Raw genomic sequence first — 20,607 nt, 5'->3', positions numbered from 1 at the left:
TACTTAAGTCATTAAACAAACCACCAATGTATAAAGTCCATGTTTAAACCAAAAAGGTTCCGGTATGGGTTAAGTTCCATAACGTCCCTATTGCAATTTATACGGATGATGGGCTAAGTTTGTTAGCTTCTAAATTGGGGACGCCAAAAAGGTTAGATGGATATACGGCGGATATGTGTGTGGATAACTGGGGGAGGAGTAGTTTTGCCCGGGCCCTGATTGAGGTTAATGCGGATAATGAGTTAAAGGAATTTATTACGGTGGCCATTCCGAAGCTTGATGATGAGGGCTATATAACCGAAAAGGTGAAGATTGAGTATGAATGGAGGCCTCAGCGTCGTTCGGTGTGCTGTGTTTTTGGACATAATGACCAGACATGCCCTAAGAGTATAGTAACTAAAGCCAAGCAAGTGGTTGTAGATGATGAGGGATTCATAACGGATAAGAGGAAAACGGCTAGAATTGGGGCTATGCCAAAGAAGCAGAAGGCCAGGTTTGTGTATAGGCCGAAAGAAGGGAACTTGGGTGCGAGCTCGTCGGGTACGAAAGATGGTAAGTTGGACTCTAGTGGGAAACATAACACGGCAGCTAAGGCGGGAACTAGTGTTGCTACTAGAAATCCGTTTGAAGTGCTTTCTGATAACCCGGGGGAGCCTGAGAGTGGTAATGGGTCGGTGTATGAGAAGAGGTCTAATATGGAAAACGATAGTGCTAATCATGTGTTGTCAGATGACGAGGTTGTGGAAACGATTCCAACAGAATCTTCGGAGTTCATGAGGCATGATAAACGTCCAATTTCTGAGGGGGCAAGCACTCCCGGTGTTGTCGGTTTAAATGGATAGTTTGGTTTCATGGAATATAAGGGGATTGAACCATCCCCTGAAACAAAAGGAGGTTCGTATGCTATTGTCTGAAAATCGGGTGGCTGTTTGTGCTATTCTGGAATCTCATGTGGATGTTACAAATTTATCTAAGGTATGTAAAGCTGTTTTTCGGAATTGGGCTTGGACTTCGAATGGTGATGTGTGTGATCGTGGTACTAGAATCATCATAGGGTGGAACATGGAGGTTGTGGATCTTATGGTCTTGTCTCGAGAGGAGCAAGTTATTCATACTCAATTATGTCCGAAAAATGGTAGTGCATCTTTCTTCACCTCTTTTGTGTATGCTAAGAATACGTATCAGGAAAGACGACGCTTATGGGATACTCTATGTATGCACAGCAGTTTTTGTCATGATAAGCCGTGGGTGGTCATGGGGGATTTTAATTCGGTCCTTCAAGTGGATGATTCTTTGAATGGGCCTTCTACGAGTTCTATTGGTATGAGAGAGTTTCATGTTTGTGTCCAGCATACAGAACTTGTTGATATTGTGGGTCATGGGTTGCACTTTACGTGGAACCAGAAACCAAAGAAGGGTATTGGCTTGCTAAAGAAGCTTGATAGGGTTATGGGTAATTTGAAATTCGTTGAATTGTTCCCGGAAGCTTTTGTCCGGTATCATCCGTTTAGGATATCGGATCATACTCCATGCATTCTTAATATGTCCAACTCGGTCACGAAGCGACAGAAACCCTTCAAGTTTGCAAATTTTCTTACGTCAAAACCGGATTTTAGGGAGTTTGTCGAGAAGGTATGGTCACAACGGGTAGAAGGCTTTACAATGTTTTCGGTAACGAAGAAGCTCCGTAATCTGAAACCGCTTATGCGTAAATTGTTATTCAATCAAGGTAATTTGCATGATAAAGTTTTGGAGCTTAGGAAACAGCTTGATGTTGTTCAGAAACAAATCGATGAGAGCCCGTTGGATGTTGGTTTTGAGAGAGAAGGAAGCAGATTGTCTTGCACAGTTCAATACGGCTTCTTATGATGAAGAATGTTTTTTAAAACAAAAGTCTAAGGTTGAGTGGTTGTGTGCTGGTGATTCGAACACGGCGTTTTTTCACAACATGCTTAAATGCAGGAATGCTCGTAGCTCAATTCAGTCTATACGAGATGTAGAAGGCAATCGGTTTGAAGGAGATAGTGTGCCTTTAGCCCTTGTCCAGCATTATGAAAGGTTTTTGGGTCGAGAGGACCATGTTTCGATTATTAATATGGAGGAGCTGGGAATTAATGTGCTGAATACCAATGAGGCGAGTGCTATGGTCCGTCATGTTTCTCGGGAAGAAGTGAAAAGTGCAATGTTTAGTATTGCGGAGAATAAAGCCCCGGGGCCTGATGGGTATACGTCGGCGTTCTTTAAAAGTGCTTGGGATATTGTGGGTAGTGAAGTTACGGATGCGGTTTTAGACTTTTTCGGCAATGGTAAGCTCCTCAAACAACTTAACCATACAATTCTGGCTCTTGTCCCTAAAGTTGAAACCCCGGATTCGGTGCTAGATTATCGGCCTATTTCGTGTTGCAATGTCTTGTATAAGTGTATTAGCAAGATCCTCACGGATAGACTTAAGGGTAGTTTGGATAAGCTGGTTAGCATAAATCAATCGGCGTTCGTCCCGGGAAGGAAAATATCAGATAACATATTACTGACTCAAGAGCTAATGCATAATTATCATCTGAACCGGGGGCCAGCTAGATGTGCATTCAAGATTGATATTCAAAAGGCCTACGACACAGTCAATTGGGCGTTTTTGGAGAGTGTTCTGCATGGTTTCGGGCTTCATACTAAGATGGTTGGGTGGATTATGGCTTGTGTTACTTCAGTTACATATTCTGTAAGTCTCCAAGGTAATCTTCATGGGTATTTTAGTGGTAAAAGGGGGCTAAGACAGGGAGACCCGATGTCCCCTTATCTTTTCACGATGGTTATGGAAATTCTATCTTTGCTCCTTCAGCGTGGGGCATGCACGGGGATAGGTTTCAAATTTCATGCTCAATGTGTGAAACAGAAGATTATTAATGTGGCTTTTGCGGATGACCTGTTCATTTTTGTGCATGGGGATGCCATTTCGGTCAAGAGGGTTAGGGATGCTCTTGAGATTTTCACTAATGCCTCGGGGCTTAAGCCGAGTCCAGCTAAGAGCACGGTTTACTTTTGCAACGTTCCGCAACATGTCAAGCAGGAAATTCTTCGGATTATGCCGTTTAACCAAGGGACGTTGCCAGTTCGGTATTTAGGGGTGCCACTAATATCCACTAAACTGATGTATAAGGATTGTAAGCCGTTAGTTGATCGGGTGGAGAAAAAGATAGGAAGTTGGGTGAACAAATCGCTATCTTTTGCGGGGAGGCTACAACTAATTACTTCAGTTCTGTCTTCGATGCATATTTACTGGGCCTCGGTATTCATTATTCCATCTAGAGTCACAAACGAGCTGGAGAAGTTAATGCGTCGGTTCTTGTGGAATGTTACTAATCAAGGGAGGGCCAAAGCTAAAGTTGCCTGGGCCGAGGTATGTTTACCTAAGGATGAGGGCGGTTTGGGTATTCGCAGCATTTCTGATGTTAACAAAGCTCTAATGGCTAACCATGTCTGGTGTATTCTCACTAAACGGAAGTCTCTTTGGGTCCAATGGATATATGCTCATAAATTGAATGGCAAAAGTTTGTGGGAGGTTCAACCGCGGGGTAGTATCAGTTGGGGTTGGAGGAAAATTTTGGCGATTCGAGCTACTATTCGGCCTTTTATTTGGAAAATTATTCGAAGTGGTGCTCAGACCAATGCTTGGAGTGATAAGTGGAACCAGATTTGTCCGCTGAATTCGTTTGTTTCCCCTCGTAATATAGCAAATGCGGGATTTCAGCTTAACTCCTCTATTGCGGATATTATAGATGAAAATGGCCAATGGAAGTGGCCGAGTGCTTGGTACGATATTTATCCGGTGTTGATTGGGTTAACTGTTCCTCAATTGATTCCGGACCTAGAGGATAGCACAACTTGGAAAGATTTGGATGGTAACAACAGGCCGTTTAGATCTCTAGAGGTGTGGCATAACATTCGAACTCGGAAACAACCGGTTACGTGGGTTAACGGGGTTTGGTTTAGCCAATGTATTCCTAGGCATTCGTTTCACCTATGGTTGGTTATCAAGAATAAACTCAAGACTCAGGATAGGTTAGCAGTTTGGGAGGTGGGGAGTGAAACAAATTTGAGGCTAATGTGTTGTCCGCTGTGCATGAGAGACAGGGATTCTAGAGACCATCTGTTTTTTCAGTGCTCCTTTGCCCAGCAAGTATGGTCTACGGTCAGGACTATGGTGAATATGGAAGACATTGATGGTTCGTGGCACTCTATCATGGGTTGGTTGGATCAGAATGCGAGTTCGAAAAAGACGGAATACATTGTAGGTAAGCTAGTCATTGCGGCTTCTGCTTATTTTGTATGGCAAGAGCGGAACAATCGGTTGTTCTCCAACACGAAGGCAAATGTGGAGGTCATTTCGGAGAAGATCATAGGGACTGTTAGGCTACGGCTGATGGGGTTCAGGTTCAAAAGTGGAGCGGGTAATCAGAGATTGCTGAAGAAGTGGAACATTGTTCCTAGTGAAGCCGTAATCGACCCAGGCTAGATATAGGGCTCGGTTTTTATAGTTTTTTGATGTGTTAAGGCTGTGCTTTCTGGTTGCTTTTTGTATGGTTTTGTTTGTGGTCGTTGTTTGTTTTGGTTCCTAGGTTTTGGTATGTCAAGCCTAGTTGGTATGATCACTCTGACATACCCTTGTACTTATTTGGTTGATTTATAAAATTCACCTGGGGTAACCCTTTACCCAAAAAAAAAAGTCCATGTTTAAACCAACCATCAAATGTTCTTGTCTAAACCATTGTCATATGTTTAAAAAGTCCCAAAATGTAGTCATGTATATGTAACAAATGTCATGTATGTTAAGTAAATATGTATTCACTTAAACCAAATGTAAAAATGTACAAAACAAAGTATTTTGAGTATATCAAAAAGTTATGTTTTGCAAAGTAAAAGCATGTTTTAAATGATACAAACATTTATGTGGTAAGTTAACGCATACATTCAAGCCTTGAGACAGACGGATAACCTTAAGTAAAGGTTATCAAAAGAAATGTTTTCGGATTCAGTCATTCCTTATATCCAAACCAACCCAGGATGTCAGGAACGGGATTTGTCAAGTCCTATGGTACCATTACTTACTACCGAGCGGCGTAGCTAATGTTAATGAATGTATATAAGTCCCGTTTATGCAAACCAAATGTCATACCAAATGTAAACATGTTATATGAAAACAATGTACTAAGTATGCTAAGTTAACATACAAAGCAGAAAAGTCATTTAAATCAATGTGCTAGTATGCTCAGTCAACATACATAGCAGAAAATGTAATGTAAAACAATGCGCTAATATGCCAAGTAAACATATGTAGCAAAGCAACGTAATGTAAATCAATGTGCTAGCATGCTCAGTCAACATACATAGCAAAACAATGTAATGAAATCATGTACTATAAGTGTACTAAGAACATAGCAAGCATATGATGTGAAAACAAGAAAGCACGAAAGTAACAAGTAGGCACATGTGTTTCACCCCAAAATGTTTGGAAAACAGTAAAAGAGGGGTCTATATACTCACTTGAGATTGCTTAGAAGTCGTAGGATAACCATCAAGCAATGCTAGAAGATCACGGAATCAAACGGCACCTATATAGGTATCTACATTAATAAACGGACCTATCGGAGGATCGGGTAGTACGAGGGTTCGTAAACCAAATAAGTAGGGGAACTTATGTAACATGGTTTAAAAAAGCCTACGTACTAAAACGAAACCTATCCTAAGTGCTTTTGACCCGTTACGACTCATTTAGGTAGCTTATGCTACTTTAACGTGTCGTTCGCGTAAAACGCATTCGGAATGCTTAACTAGTCCTATGACAAGCAAGATATGCCTTAACACGCTTAATATTGTTGCTAAATCAGTTTAGATGTCAAAAATTATGTTACATAGGTTTAAAATGAATTTTGGCGCAAAAAGGGTATTTTGGTAATTTACCTAAGGCATAAGAACTACTTATCATACAACTATTTAAACGTCGTGACCATAAGGTATAACCTCGGAAGGTTATTCCCTACACAACTATGGTCACCTAAAATGTTTGGTCGGATCCTAATGATCGACCAAATGGGTCGGGTTCGTAAGCATAAGCGATTGATTAGATCGCTTACCTTTACGACCCTAAATAAGCACAAATCTAAAAGCGACGAGCTAAACATGATAGAACATGTTTAGTAATATTAGAAAACAGGTTTGGTATTAAAACAAACGGTTTTAATACCCTAGGGTAGTTTGGTTACAAAATACGCGAGAAAACGCATTTTGGCCGAAACTACGACTCGTCACTGAGCCTAGATAACGTGGTAATCAGTAGGTATAGTCGCTAGGGACTATAACCATCGTGATTACGCTCACGTTATGAAGTTCAAACGAACTTCGCATTGACCACAAACTGGTCAATGCAGAAAGTCAAACAAAGTTTGACTTTCGGACTCGAAAAGCAATAAAAGAACAAAGGAACACTTACAAAGGGTCCCTGCAAGATTGAACTTCCGAGTATTCTCAGGTATGAAGTGTTAAAGCACCCTAACTTAGAGAACAAACTCAGAATTCAAGTGGGTTTTGCAATGGAGATGGATGGGTATATATAGGAAACATGGAACCGTTAAGATCGTTTCTTGTTTCCCAAGCGTTTAATCTGAGCCGTACAACACACACCCACTGAATTACAAACCCATGGGAGCCCCTAGGATTTATGTATATTTCTGTCTAGTTTGATGTTTTGATATTGAATATTGATGATGGGAAAATTGTTGATTGAATTTTGAAAAGAAAATGATACGCTAGTAAGCGTGGCCACCTCCAGTTACAGAGGAAACTCTGGCGAAATTTTTCCAGAAATATAACACTTGGAAATATTTTTGTAACAAGTGTTGTGAATATATTCTTAACTTGTTTTCCAAAATAAAATTCGCCATGATTTTTATTACAAAACTTCCAAGTGTCGGAGGTGGAATTTTCATAAATGAAACTTGTTAAATATATGTTTAGAATATATTTTTCATAATAACACTTGTGAGAATTTTATGATTATTTTGTGAACTACATAAATATTATTTTTAGGGTAAAAATAATATTACTGGAATACACTGAACAGTAACGACTCCAAAATAATACTGACGTCCTCACAATAAAAAATTTAAGTTACAACGGTATTATTATTACCACACAAACTCTAAAAGTGTAACTTATGTATTTTTGGGAAAAATACTCGTAAGTGTGTATTTTGATAAAAGTATTATTTTGTAAAATTGTATGGAATAAAATATAATATTTTTGGGAAAAATATATATATTTTGGAGATAGAATATTTTAGACAAATGAATTAAAATATATTTTATTAAATGAGACTTAATAATATATTTTGAAATTATATAAACGCACATGTATTAAAACCCCCATCCTTGGGAAGGAATATAAGTAATACATAATTACGAAGTGTAAATACGAAATAGTTGTCTAACTATTTCCCAAAAACGTTAAACCTTAAGCCAAGGCACGGTCGTCCGTCTAATAGAAGTTAGCACGTGTAGGTCGTCACGCAGCAGGTTGATTGGGAGATTACTATTTCGAGACGCACTTCAGTGAGTTCATGTCGCCCCCCCCCTTTTCTCTTAACTGTTTTCAGTTTTTATACTTCGGGGGTGAAATACATGTTACTATTACGAATACTTTTTACATGGTATGGTTAGCGTAAGGACGGTTACTACTTAGATCATGTGAGTGGGTAGGCGGGAACTGGAGGCCATTAATCCTCATTGTAGGACCGAGGGTCTTTAGCGGTAGATCTATCTGGGTGTAGCGAGCCCAGCCCCAGGCCCAACATTACGGACCTCGGGGTGACTTTGAGCCCGACGCAAAAATCTGCTAGGTTTGAGTCTTCCTACTGCACTTCACACATATCAATGGCCTTGCAAACTATTGGTGATCACTTTATTTCCTTATTTGCTACATACCAGGGATTTTCATATTACAAAGGTTTTACATACTCACTTACACATGAACTTGTTCAACATTTTTGTTGATTTTTCCAACTTACATGCATTTCAAGGAATTAAGGATCTAGCACGGTATGCTACGTTTTCACGCTGCGTAAGAGTTATGGGGTCATCCAAGTTTAGGGGCTGTGGCTTTTACCTGGACGAGTCACAGTTCTTAAACTACGTCTGTTTCATGTTTGTGGTTATGTCTTCTGAACAATGTTTTTGTATTGTTATGTTGTAATTCCGTTGCATGTGTCGACATTTTAAAACTATGTTGTGGTACTTTTATTTTAAAACATGAACCAATGGATGATCTGCATGGTTTTAGTTTCATATAGCTTTGTTGTGATTAAGCTATGGTATTAAGAAGTCACACCAAACAAATCCACGCTTCCGCAAAGCCAGGGTGTGACATTGATCACTCATCGGATGAAGAGAGTGATGATGACAGTGAAGAGATTCGAAAACTTGAATTTTATGCAAGAAAATTTTCATCTGATAACGATAATTTGTGTTATGCAGGTAAAATGGAAAAGATCAAAGAAAAACAAGCTGCGAAAAAGAAGAATCATAAAGCAGCAACTATTAAAGAAAAAGATGATAGTGATGATGATAATTCGTATTATGCAGGTAAAACGAAAGAGAACAAAAAAATACAAGCTGCGAAAGATGACAGTGATGATGAAAATGTTCGAGTGATAAAAAAGCAGGTTAAAAAACAAGATGACAGTGATGATGAAGATGTTCGAGTGATAAAGAAGCAGTTTAAAGAAATTCCAGCTTTCAAGGTTGAAAAGAAAGCTGATGCAGAAAAGATACCTGAGAAATGTGAAAATTGTGATACTGTGAAAAGGCACAACTATAAATTGATTCATAACATGAACAGACTGAAAGAATCTTATGATGTTTTAAACAAAGCTACGAATCAATACAACATGTCAAGCAGTGAACAAGCGTTAGCTATGAAGACACTCAATGGAGCGTTCATGACAAAGCAGAAAATCATCAATAATTACATTGAGAAATGTGTTGTACTTGAACAACAATTGAAAACCCGGAGGATAAACTGAGAGGGTAAACAGGTTATTGAGAAGTTACTCGTGTGCTTCTTATGTGATTGACAGGATTTATCCTACAATAGAAGGCATGAAAGCATTTGAAGAATAGGATACTGAAGTAAAGGGTACTGGTAAGAAACATAGTACTGATTATACCAAGTGTCCACCGCCGCTTGAAAATGGATATTCTCCATGAAATCCTATTTCAGAAAGAGTCAAAAAGGCAACCAATTTAAAGTGGGAAAATGAACCTTCAGATGGATTGCCAGATAACATTGACGTCACATTCACATCGTCCGACACTGATCATGAGTCTGAGTTAATAAAGAAAGTGGTCGATCAGGTGTTGGATAAGGATGAGGAGTCAGAGTCAAAGTCTGAATCTAAGAATTCAAGTTCATCAGACAAAAGTTCGAGTCCAACAGTGGAAATAGTCAAACGGGTTTACAATAAAGATTTTCTGATGTCACAAAATAATTTGAATGACGAAACATTCAAAGTAGCATATACTTTGAATGATTCTGACAAATTATTTTCTGATGAAGAATTTCCAATAAGAGGTGTTAAAACTGAAATGATTAACAAGGTTTTCAAATTGACAGAAATTAATATTTCTGAAATAAAAGATGTAAATCTTACTGAAAAACCTAAAAAACACACCTCAAGAGTTCAACAAAGGTTAAACAAGAAAAAAGGTTACAGTTCTGGTTCTGGTGATCGAAAGAAACCAAACCATAACAGTAATTTAAAAAGAAGGGATTAGGTTTTACTCCACTAGAAAATCATAAAAATGAGAAAATTAATAAACCAAAAACTGTATTTGTTTCAGGGTCAAGTTCGGAAGAAGAGGAAAAGAGCTCATTCTGGAAGCAGACAAACAAAGAATTCCTTGCTAAGAAGCAAGAAGGAATGAAGAATGAAGTTGTTCAGAAAAAGGAGACGAGAATCTGTTATCAATGCAAAGTAGTTGGTCACATCGCCTTGAAATGTCCAAAGGCAACCAACACAAAACAGGGAGTCTCTGAAAAACTGAAAGAAAAGATGGCTGATAATGAACCACCAACCGAACAATTTATAGTGTTAAAAAATTCAAAATTTGAGGTTGGTGAGAGTTCAAAAAGATTTTACAAAAGAAAAGTGAAGCTTAACAACCAAAAGTGGGTTGTTAAGAAATCAGATGTTAGTTCTGGCGATGAATCTGATTCGTCAAAGTCAGAGGAGGCACCAGTTGAGCTAAAAGAAGAAAATTCAGTTCCGCCAATGGATGACGTCAACTTTCCACCATTGCGGGCTGAAAATTTAAAATCAAAAGTTGGAAAAGTTGAGATTTCAAATCAATTTTTTTGTGAAAAGAAAGAATTTGATGTTGAAAAAGCCTTTAACCCTACAGTTCAAAATATTTTCGGAAAAATGGTTGACAAAAAGGTCAAAGGGGTAAAGGAATTTTATGAAAAGAAAAAGAAAGGAAAGAAACCGAGTGTTGATGACTCGGAAACTCCCAAGGACCGTCAGGCTTGGGAGAATCTCTATATCTAAAAAACCTAACTTGCCGGAACTCCCAGGTTGGTAATTGGGGAGTAGGAATCGGCATCTTTCTTGAAAAATTCAAAATTGTTATATTTCAACTTACAAGTGGTATTTGGGTTGATAAGAACCTGCAAGTGGTTAATCAAGGTCATTAAGTTGAACTTGTTTTAACTTTCATTCATGTCACACCCCGACCACGTAAAACATCAAATCGTGGCGGAAACGTCGGGGAGTGTTGTAACAGAATTATTGTTCCACAACCAAGGTAATTAAAATAATATTTTATTCATCACCCAAGGGTGGAATACATCGTTCAAAACAAGAACCAACATGTTACATTGTCTTAAAACTACTGAAATAAAGAGTACATAACGAAATTAAACTAAGTCTAGCTCTGTTTTATGTCACTAAGGCCCGAGTCCACCCTAGCGTGTCACGATCGTCCTATGCATTAGCTCCTGAAACACATGTGAAAATAGGTACGTCAGCATAAAAATGCCTGTGAGTAACATAGGTTTTTGTTGATGTAGGATTCATGACTTAAGTTTAAGAAAAGTGTTTAATAAAAGTTAGTCATGAACCTTGTAAAATGTTTTGTTTTGTAAATCATTTGAAAAGCGATAAAATCAAATGATATGTATAAATAGAAGAATAACGTATGGTTAAAAGAATAACCAAGTAAAAATAAGTTGTATAAAGCAAGTTGTTTTGTAAAACGAAGTCTTGTGAAAATGTGTTATTTGTGTAAAAATGTATAAGTCCAAACTAAATGATTTAAATAACGCTATGACATGTAATACGATACAAGCACTTATATATAGGAAGTACCAGCGGCGTATCCACCATGCTTGTATCATACTACACACATATCGTTACTTAAGTCATTAAACAAACCACCAATGTATAAAGTCCATGTTTAAACCAAAAAGGTTCCGGTATGGGTTAAGTTCCATAACGTCCCTATTGCAATTTATACGGATGATGGGCTAAGTTTGTTAGCTTCTAAATTGGGGACGCCAAAAAGGTTAGATGGATATACGGCGGATATGTGTGTGGATAACTGGGGGAGGAGTAGTTTTGCCCGGGCCCTGATTGAGGTTAATGCGGATAATGAGTTAAAGGAATTTATTACGGTGGCCATTCCGAAGCTTGATGATGAGGGCTATATAACCGAAAAGGTGAAGATTGAGTATGAATGGAGGCCTCAGCGTCGTTCGGTGTGCTGTGTTTTTGGACATAATGACCAGACATGCCCTAAGAGTATAGTAACTAAAGCCAAGCAAGTGGTTGTAGATGATGAGGGATTCATAACGGATAAGAGGAAAACGGCTAGAATTGGGGCTATGCCAAAGAAGCAGAAGGCCAGGTTTGTGTATAGGCCGAAAGAAGGGAACTTGGGTGCGAGCTCGTCGGGTACGAAAGATGGTAAGTTGGACTCTAGTGGGAAACATAACACGGCAGCTAAGGCGGGAACTAGTGTTGCTACTAGAAATCCGTTTGAAGTGCTTTCTGATAACCCGGGGGAGCCTGAGAGTGGTAATGGGTCGGTGTATGAGAAGAGGTCTAATATGGAAAACGATAGTGCTAATCATGTGTTGTCAGATGACGAGGTTGTGGAAACGATTCCAACAGAATCTTCGGAGTTCATGAGGCATGATAAACGTCCAATTTCTGAGGGGGCAAGCACTCCCGGTGTTGTCGGTTTAAATGGATAGTTTGGTTTCATGGAATATAAGGGGATTGAACCATCCCCTGAAACAAAAGGAGGTTCGTATGCTATTGTCTGAAAATCGGGTGGCTGTTTGTGCTATTCTGGAATCTCATGTGGATGTTACAAATTTATCTAAGGTATGTAAAGCTGTTTTTCGGAATTGGGCTTGGACTTCGAATGGTGATGTGTGTGATCGTGGTACTAGAATCATCATAGGGTGGAACATGGAGGTTGTGGATCTTATGGTCTTGTCTCGAGAGGAGCAAGTTATTCATACTCAATTATGTCCGAAAAATGGTAGTGCATCTTTCTTCACCTCTTTTGTGTATGCTAAGAATACGTATCAGGAAAGACGACGCTTATGGGATACTCTATGTATGCACAGCAGTTTTTGTCATGATAAGCCGTGGGTGGTCATGGGGGATTTTAATTCGGTCCTTCAAGTGGATGATTCTTTGAATGGGCCTTCTACGAGTTCTATTGGTATGAGAGAGTTTCATGTTTGTGTCCAGCATACAGAACTTGTTGATATTGTGGGTCATGGGTTGCACTTTACGTGGAACCAGAAACCAAAGAAGGGTATTGGCTTGCTAAAGAAGCTTGATAGGGTTATGGGTAATTTGAAATTCGTTGAATTGTTCCCGGAAGCTTTTGTCCGGTATCATCCGTTTAGGATATCGGATCATACTCCATGCATTCTTAATATGTCCAACTCGGTCACGAAGCGACAGAAACCCTTCAAGTTTGCAAATTTTCTTACGTCAAAACCGGATTTTAGGGAGTTTGTCGAGAAGGTATGGTCACAACGGGTAGAAGGCTTTACAATGTTTTCGGTAACGAAGAAGCTCCGTAATCTGAAACCGCTTATGCGTAAATTGTTATTCAATCAAGGTAATTTGCATGATAAAGTTTTGGAGCTTAGGAAACAGCTTGATGTTGTTCAGAAACAAATCGATGAGAGCCCGTTGGATGTTGGTTTTGAGAGAGAAGGAAGCAGATTGTCTTGCACAGTTCAATACGGCTTCTTATGATGAAGAATGTTTTTTAAAACAAAAGTCTAAGGTTGAGTGGTTGTGTGCTGGTGATTCGAACACGGCGTTTTTTCACAACATGCTTAAATGCAGGAATGCTCGTAGCTCAATTCAGTCTATACGAGATGTAGAAGGCAATCGGTTTGAAGGAGATAGTGTGCCTTTAGCCCTTGTCCAGCATTATGAAAGGTTTTTGGGTCGAGAGGACCATGTTTCGATTATTAATATGGAGGAGCTGGGAATTAATGTGCTGAATACCAATGAGGCGAGTGCTATGGTCCGTCATGTTTCTCGGGAAGAAGTGAAAAGTGCAATGTTTAGTATTGCGGAGAATAAAGCCCCGGGGCCTGATGGGTATACGTCGGCGTTCTTTAAAAGTGCTTGGGATATTGTGGGTAGTGAAGTTACGGATGCGGTTTTAGACTTTTTCGGCAATGGTAAGCTCCTCAAACAACTTAACCATACAATTCTGGCTCTTGTCCCTAAAGTTGAAACCCCGGATTCGGTGCTAGATTATCGGCCTATTTCGTGTTGCAATGTCTTGTATAAGTGTATTAGCAAGATCCTCACGGATAGACTTAAGGGTAGTTTGGATAAGCTGGTTAGCATAAATCAATCGGCGTTCGTCCCGGGAAGGAAAATATCAGATAACATATTACTGACTCAAGAGCTAATGCATAATTATCATCTGAACCGGGGGCCAGCTAGATGTGCATTCAAGATTGATATTCAAAAGGCCTACGACACAGTCAATTGGGCGTTTTTGGAGAGTGTTCTGCATGGTTTCGGGCTTCATACTAAGATGGTTGGGTGGATTATGGCTTGTGTTACTTCAGTTACATATTCTGTAAGTCTCCAAGGTAATCTTCATGGGTATTTTAGTGGTAAAAGGGGGCTAAGACAGGGAGACCCGATGTCCCCTTATCTTTTCACGATGGTTATGGAAATTCTATCTTTGCTCCTTCAGCGTGGGGCATGCACGGGGATAGGTTTCAAATTTCATGCTCAATGTGTGAAACAGAAGATTATTAATGTGGCTTTTGCGGATGACCTGTTCATTTTTGTGCATGGGGATGCCATTTCGGTCAAGAGGGTTAGGGATGCTCTTGAGATTTTCACTAATGCCTCGGGGCTTAAGCCGAGTCCAGCTAAGAGCACGGTTTACTTTTGCAACGTTCCGCAACATGTCAAGCAGGAAATTCTTCGGATTATGCCGTTTAACCAAGGGACGTTGCCAGTTCGGTATTTAGGGGTGCCACTAATATCCACTAAACTGATGTATAAGGATTGTAAGCCGTTAGTTGATCGGGTGGAGAAAAAGATAGGAAGTTGGGTGAACAAATCGCTATCTTTTGCGGGGAGGCTACAACTAATTACTTCAGTTCTGTCTTCGATGCATATTTACTGGGCCTCGGTATTCATTATTCCATCTAGAGTCACAAACGAGCTGGAGAAGTTAATGCGTCGGTTCTTGTGGAATGTTACTAATCAAGGGAGGGCCAAAGCTAAAGTTGCCTGGGCCGAGGTATGTTTACCTAAGGATGAGGGCGGTTTGGGTATTCGCAGCATTTCTGATGTTAACAAAGCTCTAATGGCTAACCATGTCTGGTGTATTCTCACTAAACGGAAGTCTCTTTGGGTCCAATGGATATATGCTCATAAATTGAATGGCAAAAGTTTGTGGGAGGTTCAACCGCGGGGTAGTATCAGTTGGGGTTGGAGGAAAATTTTGGCGATTCGAGCTACTATTCGGCCTTTTATTTGGAAAATTATTCGAAGTGGTGCTCAGACCAATGCTTGGAGTGATAAGTGGAACCAGATTTGTCCGCTGAATTCGTTTGTTTCCCCTCGTAATATAGCAAATGCGGGATTTCAGCTTAACTCCTCTATTGCGGATATTATAGATGAAAATGGCCAATGGAAGTGGCCGAGTGCTTGGTACGATATTTATCCGGTGTTGATTGGGTTAACTGTTCCTCAATTGATTCCGGACCTAGAGGATAGCACAACTTGGAAAGATTTGGATGGTAACAACAGGCCGTTTAGATCTCTAGAGGTGTGGCATAACATTCGAACTCGGAAACAACCGGTTACGTGGGTTAACGGGGTTTGGTTTAGCCAATGTATTCCTAGGCATTCGTTTCACCTATGGTTGGTTATCAAGAATAAACTCAAGACTCAGGATAGGTTAGCAGTTTGGGAGGTGGGGAGTGAAACAAATTTGAGGCTAATGTGTTGTCCGCTGTGCATGAGAGACAGGGATTCTAGAGACCATCTGTTTTTTCAGTGCTCCTTTGCCCAGCAAGTATGGTCTACGGTCAGGACTATGGTGAATATGGAAGACATTGATGGTTCGTGGCACTCTATCATGGGTTGGTTGGATCAGAATGCGAGTTCGAAAAAGACGGAATACATTGTAGGTAAGCTAGTCATTGCGGCTTCTGCTTATTTTGTATGGCAAGAGCGGAACAATCGGTTGTTCTCCAACACGAAGGCAAATGTGGAGGTCATTTCGGAGAAGATCATAGGGACTGTTAGGCTACGGCTGATGGGGTTCAGGTTCAAAAGTGGAGCGGGTAATCAGAGATTGCTGAAGAAGTGGAACATTGTTCCTAGTGAAGCCGTGATCGACCCAGGCTAGATATAGGGCTCGGTTTTTATAGTTTTTTGATGTGTTAAGGCTGTGCTTTCTGGTTGCTTTTTGTATGGTTTTGTTTGTGGTCGTTGTTTGTTTTGGTTCCTAGGTTTTGGTATGTCAAGCCTAGTTGGTATGATCACTCTGACATACCCTTGTACTTATTTGGTTGATTTATAAAATTCACCTGGGGTAACCCTTTACCCAAAAAAAAAAGTCCATGTTTAAACCAACCATCAAATGTTCTTGTCTAAACCATTGTCATATGTTTAAAAAGTCCCAAAATGTAGTCATGTATATGTAACAAATGTCATGTATGTTAAGTAAATATGTATTCACTTAAACCAAATGTAAAAATGTACAAAACAAAGTATTTTGAGTATATCAAAAAGTTATGTTTTGCAAAGTAAAAGCATGTTTTAAATGATACAAACATTTATGTGGTAAGTTAACGCATACATTCAAGCCTTGAGACAGACGGATAACCTTAAGTAAAGGTTATCAAAAGAAATGTTTTCGGATTCAGTCATTCCTTATATCCAAACCAACCCAGGATGTCAGGAACGGGATTTGTCAAGTCCTATGGTACCATTACTTACTACCGAGCGGCGTAGCTAATGTTAATGAATGTATATAAGTCCCGTTTATGCAAACCAAATGTCATACCAAATGTAAACATGTTATATGAAAACAATGTACTAAGTATGCTAAGTTAACATACAAAGCAGAAAAGTCATTTAAATCAATGTGCTAGTATGCTCAGTCAACATACATAGCAGAAAATGTAATGTAAAACAATGCGCTAATATGCCAAGTAAACATATGTAGCAAAGCAACGTAATGTAAATCAATGTGCTAGCATGCTCAGTCAACATACATAGCAAAACAATGTAATGAAATCATGTACTATAAGTGTACTAAGAACATAGCAAGCATATGATGTGAAAACAAGAAAGCACGAAAGTAACAAGTAGGCACATGTGTTTCACCCCAAAATGTTTGGAAAACAGTAAAAGAGGGGTCTATATACTCACTTGAGATTGCTTAGAAGTCGTAGGATAACCATCAAGCAATGCTAGAAGATCACGGAATCAAACGGCACCTATATAGGTATCTACATTAATAAACGGACCTATCGGAGGATCGGGTAGTACGAGGGTTCGTAAACCAAATAAGTAGGGGAACTTATGTAACATGGTTTAAAAAAGCCTACGTACTAAAACGAAACCTATCCTAAGTGCTTTTGACCCGTTACGACTCATTTAGGTAGCTTATGCTACTTTAACGTGTCGTTCGCGTAAAACGCATTCGGAATGCTTAACTAGTCCTATGACAAGCAAGATATGCCTTAACACGCTTAATATTGTTGCTAAATCAGTTTAGATGTCAAAAATTATGTTACATAGGTTTAAAATGAATTTTGGCGCAAAAAGGGTATTTTGGTAATTTACCTAAGGCATAAGAACTACTTATCATACAACTATTTAAACGTCGTGACCATAAGGTATAACCTCGGAAGGTTATTCCCTACACAACTATGGTCACCTAAAATGTTTGGTCGGATCCTAATGATCGACCAAATGGGTCGGGTTCGTATGCATAAGCGATTGATTAGATCGCTTACCTTTACGACCCTAAATAAGCACAAATCTAAAAGCGACGAGCTAAACATGATAGAACATGTTTAGTAATATTAGAAAACAGGTTTGGTATTAAAACAAACGGTTTTAATACCCTAGGGTAGTTTGGTTACAAAATACGCGAGAAAACGCATTTTGGCCGAAACTACGACTCGTCACTGAGCCTAGATAACGTGGTAATCAGTAGGTATAGTCGCTAGGGACTATAACCATCGTGATTACGCTCACGTTATGAAGTTCAAACGAACTTCGCATTGACCACAAACTGGTCAATGCAGAAAGTCAAACAAAGTTTGACTTTCGGACTCGAAAAGCAATAAAAGAACAAAGGAACACTTACAAAGGGTCCCTGCAAGATTGAACTTCCGAGTATTCTCAGGTATGAAGTGTTAAAGCACCCTAACTTAGAGAACAAACTCAGAATTCAAGTGGGTTTTGCAATGGAGATGGATGGGTATATATAGGAAACATGGAACCGTTAAGATCGTTTCTTGTTTCCCAAGCGTTTAATCTGAGCCGTACAACACACACCCACTGAATTACAAACCCATGGGAGCCCCTAGGATTTATGTATATTTCTGTCTAGTTTGATGTTTTGATATTGAATATTGATGATGGGAAAATTGTTGATTGAATTTTGAAAAGAAAATGATACGCTAGTAAGCGTGGCCACCTCCAGTTACAGAGGAAACTCTGGCGAAATTTTTCCAGAAATATAACACTTGGAAATATTTTTGTAACAAGTGTTGTGAATATATTCTTAACTTGTTTTCCAAAATAAAATTCGCCATGATTTTTATTACAAAACTTCCAAGTGTCGGAGGTGGAATTTTCATAAATGAAACTTGTTAAATATATGTTTAGAATATATTTTTCATAATAACACTTGTGAGAATTTTATGATTATTTTGTGAACTACATAAATATTATTTTTAGGGTAAAAATAATATTACTGGAATACACTGAACAGTAACGACTCCAAAATAATACTGACGTCCTCACAATAAAAAAATTAAGTTACAACGGTATTATTATTACCACACAAACTCTAAAAGTGTAACTTATGTATTTTTGGGAAAAGTACTCGTAAGTGTGTATTTTGATAAAAGTATTATTTTGGAAAATTGTATGGAATAAAATATAATATTTTTGGGAAAAATATATATATTTTGGAGATAGAATATTTTAGACAAATGAATTAAAATATATTTTATTAAATGAGACTTAATAATATATTTTGAAATTATATAAACGCACATGTATTAAAACCCCCATCCTTGGGAAGGAATATAAGTAATACATAATTACGAAGTGTAAATACGAAATAGTTGTCTAACTATTTCCCAAAAACGTTAAACCTTAAGCCAAGGCACGGTCGTCCGTCTAATAGAAGTTAGCACGTGTAGGTCGTCACGCAGCAGGTTGATTGGGAGATTACTATTTCGAGACGCACTTCAGTGAGTTCATGTCGCCCCCCCCCCCTTTTCTCTTAACTGTTTTCAGTTTTTATACTTCGGGGGTGAAATACATGTTACTATTACGAATACTTTTTACATGGTATGGTTAGCGTAAGGACGGTTACTACTTAGATCATGTGAGTGGGTAGGCGGGAACTGGAGGCCATTAATCCTCATTGTAGGACCGAGGGTCTTTAGCGGTAGATCTATCTGGGTGTAGCGAGCCCAGCCCCAGGCCCAACATTACGGACCTCGGGGTGACTTTGAGCCCGACGCAAAAATCTGCTAGGTTTGAGTCTTCCTACTGCACTTCACACATATCAATGGCCTTGCAAACTATTGGTGATCACTTTATTTCCTTATTTGCTACATACCAGGGATTTTCATATTACAAAGGTTTTACATACTCACTTACACATGAACTTGTTCAACATTTTTGTTGATTTTTCCAACTTACATGCATTTCAAGGAATTAAGGATCTAGCACGGTATGCTACGTTTTCACGCTGCGTAAGAGTTATGGGGTCATCCAAGTTTAGGGGCTGTGGCTTTTACCTGGACGAGTCACAGTTCTTAAACTACGTCTGTTTCATGTTTGTGGTTATGTCTTCTGAACAATGTTTTTGTATTGTTATGTTGTAATTCCGTTGCATGTGTCGACATTTTAAAACTATGTTGTGGTACTTTTATTTTAAAACATGAACCAATGGATGATCTGCATGGTTTTAGTTTCATATAGCTTTGTTGTGATTAAGCTATGGTATTAAGAAGTCACACCAAACAAATCCACGCTTCCGCAAAGCCAGGGTGTGACATTGATCACTCATCGGATGAAGAGAGTGATGATGACAGTGAAGAGATTCGAAAACTTGAATTTTATGCAAGAAAATTTTCATCTGATAACGATAATTTGTGTTATGCAGGTAAAACGGAAAAGATCAAAGAAAAACAAGCTGCGAAAAAGAAGAATCATAAAGCAGCAACTATTAAAGAAAAAGATGATAGTGATGACGATAATTCGTATTATGCAGGTAAAATGAAAGAGAACAAAAAAATACAAGCTGCGAAAGATGACAGTGATGATGAAAATGTTCGAGTGATAAAAAAGCAGGTTAAAAAACAAGATGACAGTGATGATGAAGATGTTCGAGTGATAAAGAAGCAGGTTAAAGAAATTCCAGCTTTCAAGGTTGAAAAGAAAGCTGATGCAGAAAAGATACCTGAGAAATGTGAAAATTGTGATACTGTGAAAAGGCACAACTATAAATTGATTCATAACATGAACAGACTGAAAGAATCTTATGATGTTTTAAACAAAGCTACGAATCAATACAACATGTCAAGCAGTGAACAAGCGTTAGCTATGAAGACACTCAATGGAGCGTTCATGACAAAGTAGAAAATCATCAATAATTACATTGAGAAATGTGTTGTACTTGAACAACAATTGAAAACCCGGAGGATAAACTGAGAGGGTAAACAGGTTATTGAGAAGTTACTCGTGTGCTTCTTATGTGATTGACAGGATTTATCCTACAATAGAAGGCA

General features: G+C 38.8%; 1 protein-coding gene across 1 annotated transcript; it reads left to right on the top strand.

The window, feature by feature from the left end:
* The first annotated feature begins 900 nt into the window (after positions 1 to 900).
* LOC110944352 lies at positions 901 to 12,300 on the top strand. Its single transcript, XM_022186041.1, has 4 exons — positions 901 to 1,809; positions 1,895 to 4,505; positions 8,523 to 8,845; positions 11,515 to 12,300. Exons 1-4 carry the CDS (start codon positions 901 to 903, stop codon positions 12,298 to 12,300), a joined length of 4,629 nt encoding a protein of 1,542 aa, XP_022041733.1.
* Positions 12,301 to 20,607: the final 8,307 nt, after the last annotated feature.

The sequence above is a fragment of the Helianthus annuus genome, chromosome 1 (genome assembly GCF_002127325.2).
Source record: "Helianthus annuus cultivar XRQ/B chromosome 1, HanXRQr2.0-SUNRISE, whole genome shotgun sequence".
Classification (NCBI taxonomy): Eukaryota; Viridiplantae; Streptophyta; class Magnoliopsida; order Asterales; family Asteraceae; genus Helianthus; species Helianthus annuus.
This window is presented reverse-complemented; position numbering and strand designations above follow the sequence as displayed.

Coding starts and splice junctions, on each gene's coding strand:
- LOC110944352 (XM_022186041.1), top strand. CDS start 901: ATGCTATTGTCTGAAAATCGGGTGGCTGTTTGTGCTATTCTGGAATCT. Junction 1,810..1,894: donor TCGATGAGAGCCCGTTGGAT/GTTGGTTTTGAG, acceptor TTAAAACAAAAG/TCTAAGGTTGAGTGGTTGTG. Junction 8,846..11,514: donor AATGTGAAAATTGTGATACT/GTGAAAAGGCAC, acceptor TAAACCAAAAAG/GTTCCGGTATGGGTTAAGTT.